This window comes from Panicum virgatum, chromosome 9K (genome assembly GCF_016808335.1).
Source record: "Panicum virgatum strain AP13 chromosome 9K, P.virgatum_v5, whole genome shotgun sequence".
In the NCBI taxonomy this organism is placed as follows: Eukaryota; Viridiplantae; Streptophyta; class Magnoliopsida; order Poales; family Poaceae; genus Panicum; species Panicum virgatum.
This window is the reverse complement of record NC_053144.1, coordinates 22661597-22680935: the sequence shown is the minus strand read 5'-3', so window position 1 is coordinate 22680935 and position 19339 is coordinate 22661597. Positions and strand designations below refer to the sequence as shown.

The 19339-nt window shown below is 41.3% G+C and overlaps 1 protein-coding gene across 1 annotated transcript; it reads right to left on the bottom strand.

Moving 5' to 3' along the window:
* Positions 1-723: 723 nt before the first annotated feature.
* LOC120647831 (DExH-box ATP-dependent RNA helicase DExH1-like) lies at positions 724-17673 on the bottom strand. The gene is made up of 23 exons (XM_039924662.1): positions 17322-17673; positions 16387-16676; positions 15571-15820; positions 14157-15370; positions 13441-13591; positions 12744-13059; positions 11545-11583; positions 8826-9252; positions 8081-8226; positions 7743-7842; positions 7450-7653; positions 7252-7347; positions 6627-6902; positions 5893-6096; positions 5649-5801; positions 5274-5366; positions 4052-4266; positions 3247-3406; positions 2889-3162; positions 2613-2805; positions 2025-2211; positions 1494-1862; positions 724-1146 (listed from the first exon to the last, which is right to left on the bottom strand). Exons 2-23 carry the CDS (start codon positions 16633-16635, stop codon positions 1015-1017), a joined length of 5448 nt encoding a protein of 1815 aa, XP_039780596.1. The 5' UTR covers positions 16636-16676; positions 17322-17673; the 3' UTR covers positions 724-1014.
* Between the last annotated feature and the right edge of the window lie 1666 nt (positions 17674-19339).

Here is a 19339-nt window from a genome sequence, read left to right as displayed (position 1 = left end):
ATTCAGAAGTAATTCGTCGAGATTGTGCACCTTTTCTTATTTATCACTTTTACACTCTTTGCCTTCGTATATTTACACTTTTAGATTCCTATTCACTCACACGTTCTATTTGAAGCCGGTCTTAGTTCACAGTTACCTAGACTTAAAACTAGATAACTATGCCAAATGTCTCGTCCCATGAAACTTTCTCATTCTCTCTCCTCGCCATGTAGCAAAACTAATGATGTGACGTAAAAATTAATGCCATAAAATTTTCATTGAGGCTGGCCTAATAATCATATAGGAAACAAAACTATTCATTGGAAAACTTCCAGCGTTCATTTAGTACTCCTTTTATGCTTAGAAGCAAATACTCTCTTCGTTTAGAAATGCAAGACATGTTTTAACAGAGGAATAGATTTTGACCCTTAATTTCTCTTGCAATATAACATCAACTGCTAAAGAATCAATATAAGCTCACTTTGAATACAAATATACGGTACAGGTTTTATGCTAATATGACTTAGCTAATTGTTGGTCGAAATTTGTAAAGTTTAACTTTTCCTTGATCAAATTACATATTACATTTCTGAATGGAGCAAGTAGCTGATTGAATAGTAACCATGGTGTGTTAGTATGTTACCCCTTCTACAAAACAGCAAGAATTAATGGATTTGTAGTTGATTTTCTAGGCAGGTTGCCACACGGATTTTGAAACCCTCTCAAACTAGAATGCCACATAAGAAGTGTTCAACGACCCACTCCAAAAATCAAATGAATGATAACAAAATTCACTTCCGCTTAACACATTAGATAGCAGATAAATTGACCGAATTACCACATTGATACATCTCCTGTGTAACAATGACAAGATGTCAAAATTTCCTGCTTCCATGAACTGGGAGGTGTCGAACACACACTGGAGCCACGAACATCTTTGGGAAATATAACTTCTATAAATACTACAGAAAGCATCGCCTAGTATCACTTTCGTCTAGTGCAAAAATTGCCTTATGGACCGTGTATATGTAGCATCTAGTGGTACACATTTTGACTGTGCAAAAGTTCTACAGCTGCCGCCACAACACATTTTCCTTCTGAAAAGATGTCAAGACCAGGTTCCTCAATCTTCCTCCGGAGGAGTTTATCCAATTCACCTCTTAATCTCTGTTTAATGCAAATGAATCCCAAATTAGAACAAAGAAAATATTGTAATAACCTTATCCTCAACAAGCTTTTTTATCCATTAATTGTCAATGGGTGTTCAGGATTCAATTAATCTTATCCTGAACCAATAGGGCCTTGGTTTCTATAGAATTCAGGCACCGAAAGTCAATTTGGAGTTCAGAAGGACTTGAACACAAATGCTCAGTAAACAGTAAACAGGGTCAACAGCACCAAAATTCGACATTTATCATTTCTAGATTTCAAGGCATAAGCATGTAGTAATAAAAATCAATTTTTTGGAGCAAGAGTAATGAGAACTATTTATATTATATTGAAGTTGGTCATACCTGAATCAACTCTATTGTACTCTTTGGTGCCGAGAAATGAAGATAACCCCCGAGCATCTCAATGCCTTCTCCAGTTTTGCTTGGAATAAGGGAACCACCAAAAAGTAAAAGGGCATAGTCTGATATATTTGTGGAGTCCCTCACATAAATGCTAGCCGTCTTAACCTTCTCGCTGTAAACCAAGTAAGGCAATGGAAATTGGTTCACAAATGCATTCACTGATGAAGGATGAATGTCCACTTTTCCCACATCTTTGGTGTAGAAAGCCGTTCTCTTTCCTCGCCTTTTACATTGTACGACATTCGGGTAAAGCCCAGCACACAAGACAGCACAGACCATCTCGAGATCGCTGCCATATTGGTTATATGCCTGAACCATTGCATGTTTGAAATAAATCAGAGATCAATAGCAAAACAGTCTAATGTAGTTATATAGTAAGATCAAAACAATGAACTAAACGTTTGAATGAAATAGAGCTATATGTAGTTGCATAAACAATATTTGTGAAATGAAGGAGGGCTCATAACTAACCTTCACTCCTCTTGTCTTGCTAACAAACCCAATATCAGATAGTAGATCAAAGAATTGATTTCGCATGTCGTCCATCATCTTCAGGGTCATGGGGGACAAAAAACTTTCCCAACAGAAAGAACGTTCTCTGCCACTACGTTTTGCTTCCTTCCATGCTACAAACGCCTTAAGAAGAGCAATGTGATCACTGGCAAAAGAAGTTACAAGAAATTATCAGGCCCTGGAAGACACAACTTTTGGCATTGAATGGCGTTGCTGTCGGATAAACTTCACTCTAGCTCCTATCTAAGAAGCAACTGTACTTCAGGTGCTAAAAGTAAATAGACAAATAGTATCTACAGTACTGAAGTGCTCATACAAGATGACATACATTCCAGTACTAAAAAAATTGCTACATTTAAACAGGCACAAAACAAACAAATCACATATATACATGTTTTTTCCTTTACTTTTTATTTTTTTTGAAAATAGTCAGACATGATTCTATTGTCCATGGTTGTAGAAATACCATCTTGTTAGTTGAGTATCCAAAAATGCTTCCTTAATCCTAAGTAAATGTCAAAGTAACAAAACTGTTACAGTAATTACCTGCAGGAATCACCAGCAAATGATCTTTTAACAGCATCAGCTTCTTCTTTTCTATCAATTGGGAGCACAAATGGACTACGGTATGCAAGAGCAGCAGCAATTGTTAATACTGGGTCCAGGCACTGGAATACAGATCCCATAAGTAGCATTTTTCCAAGGTTTGGATCCAGTGGAAGTGTACAGAGATGTCGTCCTGTACAGAACAAAACACGAATGAGCAAAGTGCCCATGAGCTGGAACCTGGAATCAAATCAAATAGGCTAGAACACTTCATACCTAGAGAAGTGAGTTCCTCCATATCATCGAGTGCGCCGATGGTTTTAAGAAGCTCAATTGCATTCTTGACAGAAAGAGGATCGGGAGGTTGCAGTGATTTTGCCAAAAAGGAGGATACTGCTCCAAGCTGTAAGCTTTTGATAGTAAGGCATAGTTCTTGCAAAGGAGTCCTAAGAATTTCAGGCAATTGAAACTGTGGCATTGCGTCATGAATGACTTTTGGATAAAGCCTATAGCAAAATCCTGGCTGAACGCGGCCTGCACGGCCTCGCCTCTGTGTAACATAACAAACAAGGGTAATGTCAATGATTTTTCAAATTTGCCATAATGCCTAGTTACAGTGACAGCAGCAACATACCTGATGAGCAGAAGCTTTTGATATCCATGATGGTAGAAGGCATGCAAGTTTGTTCAAAGCATCATAGCTTGTTTCCTTTGCCTTACCACAATCAATTACATAGACAACATCATCTATAGTGATACTACTCTCCGCAATATTGGTTGCCAGAACAATTTTTCTGAAATTACATACATAATTGTCAATAAACAATAAGGAATGTAAAGTAGTTCCAATAGAACATCATTGGCATTACAAGATGTAGCTTAAACAAATTGTCCAACAACAATTGTGCGTGAGTGCATAACATGAAACAATTAAAATCGAGAAAAACCATTCAAATTAAAAAGAATGGTAATTTAACATAAAGCAAAAGTAATGAGAAAGGAAATAAATACATTTATGATCATATGTGTTCCAAAATACCATAATAAATTGAACTAGTCCACATAAAAGGGTACTGGAAGGGAAATGGTAGAAGTCAATTTCATTAGTAATAATACTCATGCTTTGCTAAAAGAAGGCCATAATCTGCACCTTTGTTAGTTCACTTCCTGATGGTAATTTAACTATGTGGCATGTGCTACTTTAGTACGAAAATTAAACTTCGCTATCATAGAGAAGTTGAGATATCAATGAAACTTAAGGCTATAAGGGTGAAAAAACCAGCATATTTCTACTGCTTCCTAAGCAAAACATGGTGGTTAAAAGATGCCCAGGAGAAGTTATGCAAGTAAAGAAAAAGGAAAAAATTATATGTGCATCACAATCATGTCCATAACACACTAAATATTCTATTTTCTCGATAAGTAGCTAAGTGATTCACCTCACATTAACTGGCGGTCTGTCAAAAATTTCATGCTGATTGACAGTTGGCATAGAACCATGCAAAGGAAGAACAAGGAATCTGTTTGAACTTCCAAGGAAAGTATTTCCTTTAATTTTGTCCAGAAGTTTCGAAATTTCATCCCAGCCAGTAAGGAAGACAAGAATTGCACCTTCTGCTTCATAGCGACAAATATACTCAATTGTACTTTCTACCTAAAATGTCAACATAAGGCATTAGCTGCACAAATATGTTATAATGTGTTACTGAAAGAAGTTACTAGCATGCAACATATTCTCTTTTATATGGTTGGCAGTGAATTAGGTAATAATGATGTTGGTGTGCAAAGTTGAAGTACAGACAAGAAGTAGACAACTGTGACAAAGAACATGCAAGAAATGACACTGAGCAACAAAACAGAGCCTCTTTAAGCATTAGCACATGCCTATACTTGGATGGAAACCTATTTGACATATGACAATGGAAACTCAGAACTATGTCTTCCACAATGACTGAAGAAAAAAGAATGCACATACAGTTCTAATGAATCATGAAGAGCACATAGGGGTGGGTGTGTGGGTGTTTGTGTGTGTGTGTGTTTGGGGTAATGGGTGGGGGGCACCGTTGAAGTTCGGAAAGCTCTTATTGATCTGTACATGTGAAAAAAATGGTTGATAAAGAAATTGATGATTGTACAATCTACCAATTGTGCAGGGCCCCACGTTCTTCCTTTTTTTGAACATCTAGCATATGTATGTAATGACATATTCATGAAACTAGTTTAACATCCACAATTATACCAAAAAAAATAAAAATTCAAGCTACTCCCTCCATTCGGATTTACAGGGCGCCATTTTTTCAGCTCAAAGACCAAGGATGTTGCTCAATGGACAATATTTCCCTTTCTTAGTGTTAATTGTGCATTCATTGCTAGCCTGTTGATGCCAGGTTTCCTCTGGTAGTTAATGCAGCCGCATGAGCTGCATGCCTGCTCACGCGCTTACAGAAGTGACTGCTTGGGAATAACAATAAGTTAATACCATTGTGCATGCTTGACCAAACTAGCGGTATTCCTGTAAATTTCTGCATTGGGAAGAGTGTGTGTCCTCTATATTTGAACAGCTAAACAAAACAATCTGCACCTAGTAAATCTGAACGGAGGGATTAATTGTTGAATCAAATATATGCACTTAAATTATAGGAAAAATTATGAAGTACATACCAGGCTCAAATCTAGTTCAGCAGCAGACCAAGCTTCAAGGGACAGCCTTGTTGTAATGCTGTAATTTTCATATTCCTTATCAATGTCGATATCCTGGAAAACCACATGAGGTGAGCAAACTATAATGCTCCTAGTGTTAAAGGAAAACCAAACACTCCTGGTTTCTGCAAAGATTAGTTTCTCAAAGATTTGGTTTTTATTTAACTGTATTAGAGAGAGAAATGCTAAATCAGTGTGACAACGCACAGATCACAAGTACACAACTGGACTACTCCATATGCATCAGTAATAGATTTTTTTTTCTGTGTGCGTGTGTTTTGGGGGGTTTGGGGGGGGGTGCAGGATTGATGTGACAAGGAAAAAAATGAAATTTACCTCAAAAAGATCAGATAATGGATCACTCTTAACTGATGAAAACCTCTTTTTTCTCGAACTACCTGCAGAACTATCACGTTCGGACTTGATTTTGTAACGAGTCTTTTCTAAGACATCTTCCAGAAAAAACTCGGTAACAGGAAAGGTGAAACCCTGTCCAAAATGTTTCCTCTTAAATATAACATACAGAAATATTGAATCCATCATGTCTTCTATCGATGTTGTTCAAGAAAGATTTCAGTACCGGGATGTGCATTATTGGAGCATCTCCGAAGTACTTGGAAAACAGTTCTGCATTTATAGTTGCACTCATCAATATAAGGCGAAGGTCTGGACGTCTTAGTAGAAGGTCACGCAGTATTATGATGAGAAAATCTTCATTCATGCCACGTTCATGAATTTCATCAACTAGTAAATGACTTACACCAACTAAGTCTGGCTCTTGAACCTACACAGTATATCATTAACTATTAAATCAAGGCTAATGAAACCAAAATGACAGCATACAAGAAAATATAAACTAGCTGGTGAATTGAATAGCAAGTCCAAGTCTTAAGGTGGGCTGAAGTGAGTTAGGAAAACTATGCCAGTACACATTCGATTCAGCGATGGTATCCGTAAGTATAGATGCCATAAGTCAGGTAACTAAAAGCTCCTGTGTGCAAATCACAAAATCAGTTAAATGCATTGAAATGACAGTATAGAATACTTTCACCGGTGTCAAGGAGCATGTTCACTAAAGGAACTTAGTTTTGAGATTAATTTTATAGTATACTATCAATTATGGAGCTGCTTCCAAGTAAGCTATGTAGAACTAAAGTACCAATTCCAATTTACAATTAAAGGTAGCAATCACCAACAAATCAAGGAAAAATGCACTTCAATTTAAATTAAGAGAAGATAAAAGAAAACAAGCAATGATTAAGTGGCCTGGCTATCCTAGGACATGAATTTAACAATTCTATAAATGAATCATACCAGTCTTCTAAGCAAAACTCCAGTAGTGCAGAACAGCAGTCGTGTTTGTGCAGACCGTTTTGATTCTAGGCGAATCTGGTACCCAACAGTCTCACCGAGCTCTTCACCTCTCTCAGAAGCTACTCTTGCTGCTACTGATATGGCAGATATACGGCGGGGCTGAGTACAAATTATGCTGCAATCAGCACCACGGAGGTTATCTATTTCTTCTTCTAGAATGAACTGTGGAAGCTGGGTTGTTTTACCACAACCTGTCTCACCAGATATGACCAGAACCTGATACAGGAAAACCCAACAAGTTAAAGGAGGGGTGGGGGGGGGGGATGGAATGACCACTAAAGTAAGAGCAGCTCTGTCTAGTAAAGAAATAGAACTCCACAGTAATCATTTGATAGTATGAATATGTCACCACTGATCAATGCCAGGATCTTTGCATCAATAAATTCTGAGAACTCATGTTAATTATGTTCATTCATTCACAAGATAGCTTTCTGCAGAAAGGAAAAGAAAGTAATAGCAAAGGAAAATAACAGGGCATACCATGGAAGATATTTACTTCTAAGGCTACCATGCTCTTTCCAGACAGAACATGCAGTGGGTACACAAGAAAGTAGAATAAACTTGCCTGATTAGCTGCTACTGCTTTCAGAAATCCTTCTCTCATATTGAATGCAGGTAATTTCTCCCTGAAAGACTGCATTGATCTAGCACTTGGCGTCATCTGGAAGAAAACATAGATGGTAGGATCCCTGAAGGAATGCTCATAAATTGTATAAATTGTTAAAGGACGGGGAGGGGAGGGAGTTGCATTAATTGACAATACCTTCCTTGAATTCTGCAAATCCCTAAGCTGAGAGCTGAACTTTTCTTTATCAATATCTGCTGGTCGTTCAACAACTGATGAGGATGTGCTAGGCAAAGATTTCCTCATCGATACATTAGATGAGCTTGCAGGATCATTGGTACTCAACTTTGACCTGGACAAAAGGTCTTCCACTCGCCTCTCTGTCTGATTAGACATCTTAATCTGCCCCAGTAAAAAATAGAAATAACAATAAATAAAATGGCGCTTATAACCATGTTATTATACAGTATCAATCAGATACCACATAGCACCTCCTTTTGGGTTGATCCATGCCTCTCATCAAGATCTGCTCGATAATCAGGTAATGGCACCTTACTGAAAACCAGGGTCTTCCCTTTGTTGTATGCATTACTATCTTCCCCAGGTTAAAAGGCGAGCCAGGTAAAGTAGAATTTGTCAGCTTTGAATTGTGATTCACAGGCTAAACAGAAAGCGCACAAAATAGATAGAACTACCAAAGTTAAAGGACAGAGAACATAGCCAGGCATTGCATCTACTATTTTTTTTCCTCGAACACCATTGCATCTATTCATTCTAGTTGAGAATGGTCGTAAAGATGTGAAGTGGAGACTAGGAATGTGATCATTACAAGTAAAGCCCTTGTCTCCGAGCCATGTCTGCAAGTATGTTCTGTCCATCCCGTCCAAAATTCCGCTTGACTACTAGCTCCTGTTGGGTCCCTTCTCTTAATTGTCCGATCCTGTTCCACCATTCATTCTCATCGACCTTTTCCACCTGAAGATAGTGAGCATGCAAAAACTTGTAAGATGAGCAAAAGCGTAAGTGATGCGTACAACAAGTGAAGCAAATTTTGTCGAACCATGCATCTCAGGCTAATTGCACAGCCTAACACCCTAAGTTTACCAAACCAAGTGAGCAAAGAGAAAAGCAGTACAACCTGCTCAACTTCTGTCCATAACAATAAATTAGAGATAAACAGGTTATACCAGGTCTAACTGGCAGTTCCACCAGTGAAACAAGGCAACCAGTAAGCTGAGTACGAAACTGTGGATATGTTGCTACAAACTGTGGAAGACTACACGCCTAGTGCACATTAACGTCTGGTCACTAAAGCTAAAAAAAATAGCAAAGATACACGGAACTCCAGTAAAGGTCTGGTTCAATCCAACATAGGAAACTTATATACAACTAACATGGAAAGCTGCTACGGACTCCGTAACACATGCAAAATTTAGATTTCGGAGGATGGATTAAAAGCGCAAAATCATCGCGGCATCACGATCCATAAATTCGCCGCCGTCGCGTGGAAACATCTACGCGAAACAACCAATCGCATCGCCACGCCGAGGGGGCACGGGACCGAGCGCCCTCACCTCCCCATGCATCTGCCGGAGCCGCTCCGCGCGCCACTGAGGGTCCCACCACCTCTGCTCCCCGCGTCCCCCGCCGCCGCCGCCGCGGCCTCCCCTGCCTCCGCCGCCGCCGCCGCCGCCGCCTCGGCCGCGCCCGCGGTGGGAGTTGGGCCCGCCGCCCCCGCGCCCGCCGCGGTACGACATGTCGGCAAGGTTCCTGAGCGCGCCTAGGGTTTCGAGGTGGGTGGACGCGGAAGGGAAGTGGAGGAACCGGCCGCTGATGTTGCTACAGGCGGCGAGGAGGTGGCTGCCGCGGCAGGCGGAAGAGTGGAGGAGCATCTGGGTCGCGCGGACGGAGAATTTGGCTGGGTGTGCAGTGTGCTGATGCCGTGATTCGTTTGGGCCTTTGGGGAAAGGAGAATTTGGCTCGTTGGTTGGGCCGAGGGGTCTGCATTGTTTAGCTTAAATTTTAAGTGAGTTTGGGCCATGTCTCACTGGCCCGATATAATAGGCTGGATGGTTTGGGCCGAATGTTAAGGGGAGCTGGTAGGCGAAAGTTTATCTTTTGTACTCAACCAAATAATTAAAACGGGTATTATAAAAAAATACTTTCTGAATAATTATATTGTGATGTTCTTGGCCAATCTCTACTTGTCAATGAGTCTACGGCACTAAGAAATATGTTGTTAGCTTAATCTGGTTGGGGGAGTTTCAGTACATGAGTAGCTCGTGGGATTAATCAACTAGAGAATCTATCTCAGCTTTCACCAGCCCTGTTATTGGTTTGTGCTGAAATGATTTAAACACAGGTTGAAATGATGTAAGTGCATCTCTGTGAGATCTAAATTTGGAATTTTAGCATAAAAATAATACGGTAACTCGGTAAGAATGTCTAGCCTTAGCGATTCTCTATCTAACGTCTGCGCTAATGAGGATGCATGATGGATGGATAAAAAGTCATGTAGATTTTGGTACATTGTATATTAGTGCGGAGAAGAGGCTGGAGTGGCGGGTTGAATGAGCTGATGTAGAAAATAAAGAAAAGTAAGGACACTAGGTTGTTCAATATTTTTCTTGCTATTTTCTTTTCTCTTCCTTTCTATCGTTGCTTGTTCCGTTACTTAGCTTAGAGTGGTGGTTGACAAACCTTAGGGCATTACCCGTGGATGCTAAGATCGGTGGGTTCAAAGGAGCGCCTCCTTCCTGATGGCCTCACCTCACCAAGATCCACAGAGTGTGGTGTTGGCATCTTCAGCTCCACATGAATTTCATTTTTTTTCTGTTTTGGGTTATTGTTTTCATTTCTATGGTTTGTGACTCAGATCAGCATATGCATTGTATGTTGAAAGCTCAGTTGCAGCATGACAAACTTTTCGTGTCCTGTCAATTTTCCTTAGCTTTACTAAATTTACCTTAAATGAGAGCAGAATGGCCTTTGGTGATTGTATCTCCACTCAATTTGTCCTAACCTCACGATATTTGTTTTGTCAGTTATCGGATTGGCACATTGTTTCATTTGTACCCTCTGTGCTATATAAATTGATAAACTTGTTCTTAAATTGTAGCAAAATTACAGACGAGAACTACTACAAATTGGTCATATTCATAGTGATATTTTACCTTCATATACAATATTCCCCGAATTACAAGGTTTTACTATTGTTAATGAATGTCCCCTGGATTGATGTTTTAGCTACCTCTTTTTTTTTCCTACATGACAAGGCGTGCTAGAAGCAATGGCCTACATGGTTTACGTGCCTTCTCCAGCTACATTAGGCTACGGAAGGCATTGTTTGTTTCTATTTTTTCCCCTTGATTCTACTCTCTGTTCCTGATTCAATCATTGATTAACATCATAATATGCAAATAGGATGTGATTCTTAATAAACTATGAACAATTTAGGGCCCCCTTGTTTTCTTGTCCGTAACTCCACTGGTGAAGAAGGCATGTTTTGTGAAGATAGTTTTTCACTAGCCTATTTAGTCCAGGTTTAGATTACTCTAGACATGTCAACAACGAAATGGTGCAAAGCTTGAACAAAGTAGCCTGGTTGAAAATGGTTTGGACGAAAAAGCTCACTTCAGAAGTCTATTAAATAAAAGTTTACCAAATATTGATGTCTTTAAATGCAGTTGTAGTTACTCTGTGAAGTAAAAGTTTGCCAAATATATATCTACCTTAGTTCCCAGATTGTTAATTTGAATGCCTTGCCTTTGTCAACAATTACTCCTGCCTTATAACCGTAATTAAACCAAACCATAGAATCAGAGCTATCAGCCTACCAACACCAAGCATCGACAAACATCCAAATAATGCATGCCTACAACAATATAATCCCACCGATGGTAGGCATATTAGATTTACTAACACTATAATTTTGCCAATCCTCTGCATTAGAATTTGGCACAAACATTGGATACATAGCACACGACTCATATTAGCACCACTGAATAGGGAACAGATATGGAACAGAAAACTTGCTGCACAATGGAAATTGGGCTCTCAAGCATATATCTGCTATGTGATTGGATGGACATTATTAGCCCTTCCCCAACCAACAAAACGGGGGGGTGGCAAATCTGGAAATGATTTAGCTCTACAGTGGTTCACAAGATAGGGTTATCTGCCTTCTGATTTGCATAGATGATGCCCAAAAAAACCTTAATGGTCTTGAAAATCGCATTGAGAACCACCAATTTGCACCCTATCTCTGACTCCTTGTCCTTGTTCGATAGTTACAACTCAAGATCTTCATGGTGGAGTTTTCCAGATGTTGACCTGTACAGCCAAACAACTCATGTTAAAACACAGTAAATCCAAAACAACAGAGAATACCAAAACTAAGTCATATGATGAATCAGGGCTAAAATTAATGGGAGGATAAATTATTTTCAATCTTGTGGTTAAACTAATTTAATGTAAAGTAAGCAAAAGTTTTTCAAACCAGTGTTAAATGAATAAGATTTTTTTAGACAACAGTATTTAACACTTCACTGTATAGCTAAACATCTGCATGGATAATCCTAAAAAATTCAGTACACGGACCTATAAAGATAAATGCATGGACATATAGGTCCCTTACTGGACAGACAAATATGAGCAAGAATTGATTTCATTATTGAAAAGCAACTAGCTAATCCTTGATTGGTTGAAAAGAACACATACCAGCAATTGTCCTTCAGACTGGCAAAACCAGACGAGAAGATAGTGACATAATTTAATTTCAGTTGCTGGCATACCATCTCATTAGTGCTGAACAGAGACAAATATCTACCACATTAATTGATGCAACTAGCTAAGCTGCAACATGACAAGTTGACAGCAATAAAGGACCTTCCTGGAGTAGGGGAAGGCCTCAAGAGAAATCAATACAGTATTGTCACAATAGTATGTATAGATTTCTATTTGTGACAGAGTATGTGCAATGTGGACTTTGAACTATTTGGCACATCATGTCAAGTCACAAGGTTAAGTAGGGTCTGTTTTTTAACAGAAGATGTCACAAACCACCAATAACTTATAACCTATTATCGATATGCAAGAAAGGTTACAGTTGATATATTGAACTGAACTCTGAAGGACTCACAGAACATATTTTATCTTTTTAAATTTCTCAAAAAATAAACAGTGTAGCCTGATATCTTGTATGTGAAAGCATTTTGCTCAAGATACACTGACACTCTGTACTGGTCACTGGTCTATCTGTATCTCGCAGTAAGCACTGTTCCTACACAAAGGTTGAAGAGCATCACTACATAGAAACAATTTGGAACTATAGATTGAATTGTTAAACAAAACCTTTTCCAACAGTTTCTAATGCTATGATCTCCTGAAAATCGTTCCTGGTACTCTGTAATCCACTATTTTACCAGTATAGGTAAAATATATAAAATATACATACAGCAGCTTAAATCTATAGCCCCTGTACATATATCTGTCATCTGAAAGGCTCTACAGGTGCTGTTTCTTCAAGAAAAGCAGAAGCTTGAAAGCATTCAGCAGCTTCAACTACTGATCTGCCACCTTCCTCTTTGTAAAGCAGGCCAAGATTGAACCATGCAACATGATTAGTTCTATCCAGTTGCAATGCATCAGTCAGGAAGCACCGTACAGAAGATAACGGCCTGTCACCAAGTTGCCGTAGAACAGTGGCAATCGATATCAAACTTGGGACATGTTTAGGATCAAGGCCTAATGCTCTGAAAAAAGCTCCCAAAGCTTCTTTTGTAAGACCTTTTGCTTCATATATTTTTCCTGGAAATGAATAACTTTGTGAACAATATGAAATGAAGTATCTATAGTGTAAAAAGTGCCTTTTGTTGAAGTTAACTGAAATTTCAGATCCTTGACTCATAAGAAGCTCAAATAGATAAATTCAATGGACAACTAAGGTTATAAATATATAACTGAATTACAAATCTAATAATTTGGAAAAGAAAAATATTTCAAAATTTATGAGTTAATGCATTTTGGAAAACTAAATAGAGAGATTGCAGATAGTTGAATATGGTTGGAATTTTTAGATTTGATAATTGATTAAACATGTCAACTTTTCAATTATCAAGCATGATGAAAGCAAAATGACAATGTAGCAAGCAAGATTTTAGTCATTTAAAAGAAATGAACAAGAATGACCTGTAGCATGCCAAGCCAATGCAGAATAAGGACTGATGGATCTTATCTTCAATACACAAACCTCTGCATCCCTCCATTGTGCCATACCTAGGTACAAGAGAGCTAGATCATACCAGGTCTCTATTTCCAGGCCTTTATCATCCTTGTTGCCCTGTAGAAAGTAATATAAGAGCTTCGTAGATAATGATGACCAACTGACAACCTAATTGCTACTGTGCTATGGGCATAACAACCAGCATGAAAAGCTAAGAGGTCAGTGGGTAGGAAGTATTTACTAACTTCAGCAAAAGTGCTCAGTTGTTCCATGTGTAGCATAAATGCAATTAAATTCATGGTAGAGATAAAAACTTATATCCAAAATTTGAGGCTGTAGCAATAACCCTATGTCTATAGTTGGTTAATGTAAATTTAATATGACAAAAACTTGTCCATTTATTTAAAGAAAAAAAGGATGTTGAAGTAAGTATGCAACAATAACATCAACATAACTATTCATGAATATTAAAATTAAAATGAGTATTTAATTGTCGAATCCGCATGCTTTCAAATTGCTATATAATGTATGCTGCTTTGACCGGAAGAAAATGCTACCAGATATTCAATTAAGCAGCAATAAGAAAATTTCACCTATAATCTGAGTGTATGTGGCATATTGGGCTATTAGCAAGAATGTTTAATTACAGCTGCCATGTTTAAAAAACGAAGTTTCAAAGTACCTTTGCCGAGTGAATCCCAGAAGCTAAACTTTTCGTTCTAAGTTGAATTATAGCAAGAAGTTGGGTGTATGTCTCAACTGCATCTCTGAATTGCCCTTGTGCAGCCTGAATTCTGGCTTTGGTTCGCAAGAGATCTCCTTGACTCCATTTGCCAGTCTGATCTAGAGCAGCATCAACAATTATTTCAGCATCGGCGAACTGCTTCTGAGCACTCAGTATTCGAGCTAAAAGAAGCCAACTCCTCAGCTCTGATCCAGCCTCAAGTTTCACCAGCTTCTTTGCATAAAAAGAAGCAGGTTCTAATTTCCTCTGCTCAGCATTTTCAAGGCTCAGACTGTACAATGCCCTAGAATCTTTCCCATGCATCTTCTTGTCAGCATTCCCCAGCACTTCCAGTGCTTCACACTGCCAAGCAGTTCTATCTGTTTCAGATATTGCACTTCTAGCTTGATTAGAAAGCGTAACACCAAGCAACAGCTCTGCAACTCCGGGCATTTGTTTGCATCCTCCCTGCATATTGGCAATGGCTCTCCGTGCATAGGAAGCACCTTCAGTATGAGCACTCACCTCAACACAAGCCTTTGAAGCTAGGAGAAGTTCTTTGAGATGATCAGAATCCTCTCCAGCCTTCAGAATTTGTCTGAGTAGATTCAGGGCGCTCAGATCATCTTCTTCTGCTAAGTAACACAATGCAACATTATATAACCATTCTCTTTTATCTAACACTCCAGGTAACAGTTCTTCAAATTGTCCGGCCAGTGGAATTAGCTGCCCTGACATGGCCAGTGCAAAAGTAAGGTGATGCATGACAGAGGGATCCCGCTCAATCCTCTTGAGATTGAACTTCCTCAATAGAATCATCAAAAGAAGAATAGCCTCTTCCATATTGTTGCAAGGTACAAATGAACCATCCAACTGAGAATGGAGATTTGGAGGGCGTGCTTCACAACCACTATATAGGAGAAAAACAGCAAATTTCTTTTGTATCCTTGCTACAGTCTCTCCATCAAGATTCCAATTATTGAGAAGGGACCTCCTATATGAAGAAATGGCTTCAAGTGAAAAACCCCCTGATTTCCACAGCTCAGGGAGCAACTCTACAGCCTTGCATATTATTTCATTCAATTTACAACCTTTTCCAAAGCCTGGTGGTAAACCCTCAGGTATTGCTGCTTCCACAATATCCAATATCATTCTACATTCTTGTGCAGCTTCTGTAAAATCAAACATATTGAATTAAATTTACACTAGCCTTATGCATAACTATGTCATGGTTGAAATGCCAAAAAAAAAGAGAGAGGGACAGAAGAAGTGCAGTCCTTTTTTTTTTCAATGCAAAGCACTCACATGTGTGCCCTTGATTCACAAGCCACTTCATATGTGTGACAGTTATAGCGATGTGCAGGCAGCATACCTTTGTATTTTCCAAGATCATGAAGCGCTCTTGCTTTAAGATATATCGCCTCCATGTGAAGGCTGACAGCATGCAAGGGCATTGGTGGAGAATCCCACTGCGAACGGGTCTTTCGACGATCAGCTTTTCTAGCAATTGAGATTTTCACCTTAGGAACCAATGCAGATATGTCTATTCCATCAAAGACACGGAGTGCCGCTTCTACATGACCCCGTTGATATTCTAGCCTTCCTAGCAATGCCCTTGCTTCCTGTTTAGCAGGTTTTGTTAGTCATGCTAGAAACAGCTAGGTCCAAATATAATTCTGAAAATGTAGAACAGCGATAAAATGATATTCTAGTGTAAGACCAAATCAAAGAAACAGAGATAGCAGCAATAAATTAATCAGTTCTTTTATGAAATTAGAAAGAACATACCTTTTAAATATTGATGTATAGAAAAGGAACCTTTTGTATGATATTTTATGTGTAAAAGAAAATGATAGCACAAAAAAACTGATAAACAGCAGGAGGTAGTGAACCAATGCTAGTGGAAGAAAGATAAGCATTCCTTTATTCAATTACCTTCACAAACACAATTACATTCAGAACGCAGGTGGATTTAATTTATATGCAACAATGTTCACAAGGAAGAATAAAATGACAAAAGATACTTAGGCATCTTCGCAATAAAATCTTTGCTGGAAGTGCAAGATACAGATACACAAGAAAGGAGGTTCAGATACTTAAAATGCGGTGTTTTTTAGTCATATCCAGCAAGATTTTCAGCTGTCCGTAGTGCCACAACAAAATTAGTTTCACAAAAGGAAACACCCACCTCATAATTTAGGCATATGCCCTCCTGGAGCGACAACTCGGCTTCCTCTATGTTGCCATTATCAAGGTACTGTTCAATTTCTCCATTCCTAGAAGAGTACCCGCTGGCCGAGAAATCTTTTGTGATTGTAGAATCAGACGACCTGACAGTCTCATCAGCCCCCTTCAGCTGCTCACCGGAGCATAGACACTCCATCGCCATCCGCCTGAGAGAATTCCGGAATCTTCCCCTCCTCTTCCTACCCTCCATAATGCTCTATCATTTCTGGCCCCATCCTGCCTCCAAATTATCTAACAATAGTAAAGTATACAGCATCAGTAGCCATTTTTTGACAGCTAATCACATCAAAGATCAACCTGAAATATTACAACAAAGCCATGTGCAAACAATAGACATCAAGCTCGCACCCAATTTAGCACAAGACACATCGCGATGATGCACCAATTGCGACATAAGCTCAGTGGTTTAGCAAGAACCAAGAGAACTTAACCAAACTCAAACATCGAATCAGCAGCCACCAAACTGAACACGAGAGCACAAACAAGGAACCGGGGAGCTTACCCATGAAGACGAAGGACGAGAAGAGCATCAACCTCCGCACCAACAGATCAAGAAACAAGAACGCTACGGACCGCAAATCCTCATTTATTCCAAGAAACTAAATAGAATTCTCCCCGGAAAAGGACCTACCGAGAAAGCCTATCCACCCCCTACCTATCCAATTCGCCAAGTGAATGCAAAGATTTAGACTTTGCAACCCCTCCATGTCTTTAAAACCCAACAGAGAGGGGGGGGGGGGGGGGAGGAAAGCAAAAGGGTAAATCAGATATTGCAAAGAATAAAGCGAAGCGAAAGGGGGAAAGAAGGGAAAGAGCCAGCCAAGCAAGGCTAAAATAAAGCGCAAAATCAGTTAAAGAACTCGTCAGCTCGTTCACCTTTCCCACCTGGAGCTGGAGAAAGCCCAGCTCGCCAGGCTCCGTCAAGCGCTCAAGCAGCCGTCCAGCCTCCAAGAATCGAATCCTGCAAGACCTCCGGCTCCGAGAGCCAATTCGATCCGGTGTTTCTCGCCAATTGGGACCAACCGGGGTTCTCAAGCAGTGCCGGAGAGACGGAGACGCGGGGGTACGGACGCAGGTACGGCGGCCAGATCGGGAGGGAAGTCTTGGGAAGGGGAAGGGTAAGCTGGAGAGGGATTTGGAGGCCGTTCGAAATCCTGAGCCGGATGCAAGAAGGGGCGGCGGAAGACGGGTAGAGATGTTTGAACTGTGCCAGGTGGTTGTTCTTGTATTTAGAAGAAGCAGGTGGGGGGTAGTTGGAAAGAATGCGTCTTAGTCAATAGTCATACGTACGACTCGGGTGTTCGGGTCCCGTCCAAGGATGTGTGGATGCGGTTGAGGTAAACGGTGTTTATTTCAGATGGATCCTCCTAATTTGAGAAAATTAACATGATATTTACAGAAATTTTCCTGCTCGAGCGGTTCTCCCGCTAGTTTTTAATTTTCATTAGTTTAGGATTCCTTTTGGAAAATCCATACCTATTTCTTTGGCAAAAATTGGCAGTGGACATTGTTCAAAACTGATGTTGCTACAAGCCACTAAAAATGTCTTTGCTGGAAGACATTAAACAAGAGTGATAATTTGGTGTAAAACACTGGATCCGTCTGTTCTGTTGTAGCGGGGGAGGAGTTGGGGCGCCACTGGGGTACTGCGCCTGGTCGAGCTGCACTGCTGCAGCTCAAGCCTGCATGCCGGGGAGGGCCGCGCGGGGGAGGAAAAACGGCGCGATGCCGCTGGTTCGCGAGGGCGCTACGGGTGTGCTGCCGCTAGTTCTCGAATAGCGAGAAGAAAGAGGGTGAGCGAGATGGAGAAATTAGTGTGCAGGAGAGATATGGCACCAGGGATATGATCGTCATTCCGTATAGTTTTCCAACTAAATAGAATAAAACAAAAATAGTGTGTGTGATGTATGGGTGGGCAAAATACCCGAAACCCGAAACCCGAGCCCGAAAAACCCGAGACCGAACCCGAATAACCCGAACCCGAAAAACCCGAACCCTATTTCGGGTTCTAACCCACGGTACCCTGAAATTATTACGGGTAGTTCGGGTATTGGGCCACGGTACCCGAACTACCCGAAATACCCGAAATACAATCCAGCCCATGTATATTTACTCATTGCACTTGCAGCCCAGCCCACGAAACCCTTAACCCTAACCTAGACGCACAGCCCAGCCCAGCCGCACAGGCGCACAGCCCACCCCACACCCCAGTGGCCCAGTCAGTCACGCCGCCACTACACCCGAGTCGCGATTCGCGAGTCGCCCAGGCCACCAGCGCCCCTCGCCCGCCGACCGCCGCCGCGCCACCGCCCTTCGCCCGCCGGCCGCCGTCCCCGCGCCACCGCACGCGACCACGGCCTACTTCCTCCGACGGTGCTGCTCGAGGCGACCCCCTTGCTCGCGGCGACCCCCGGCGGCCGGATCCAGTGCCGGCCCCCCCTCTCCTCTTCTCCGACCGGATCCATGGAGGCATCCGGCGCCTCCCGCTCCTTCCTCTCCCTCCCCGGCGAGCAGGCGAGCCGGCGCAGCTCCGGATCTCGCCCTCGCCGCAGTGGCCGCCGGGGCGGCCGCCTCACCGTCACCTGGCTCCCTCTGCGCCCTCGTACCCCCTCCATCTTATCCTCTCAGCTCGGCCCCAGCTCCTCCGTCTCCCAATGGCCTCCGCCAACGCCATCTCCACCGCCTCTCTCCTCCGGCCCCTCTCTCAGGTGATCTGCGCCAGGCCGGCGGGCGAGGAGCTGCGGCCTCCTCACCTGCGCCGGGCCGAGGAGCTGCGCCGGCCGGCAGCGGGCAGTGGGGTGGGGCAAGCCTCCCCTGCTCCAAGCGGCGCGGGGCGAGCGGGTCGGCAATTCGGGTGGTTCGGGTTTACCCGAACCCGAACCCGAAATTTCGGG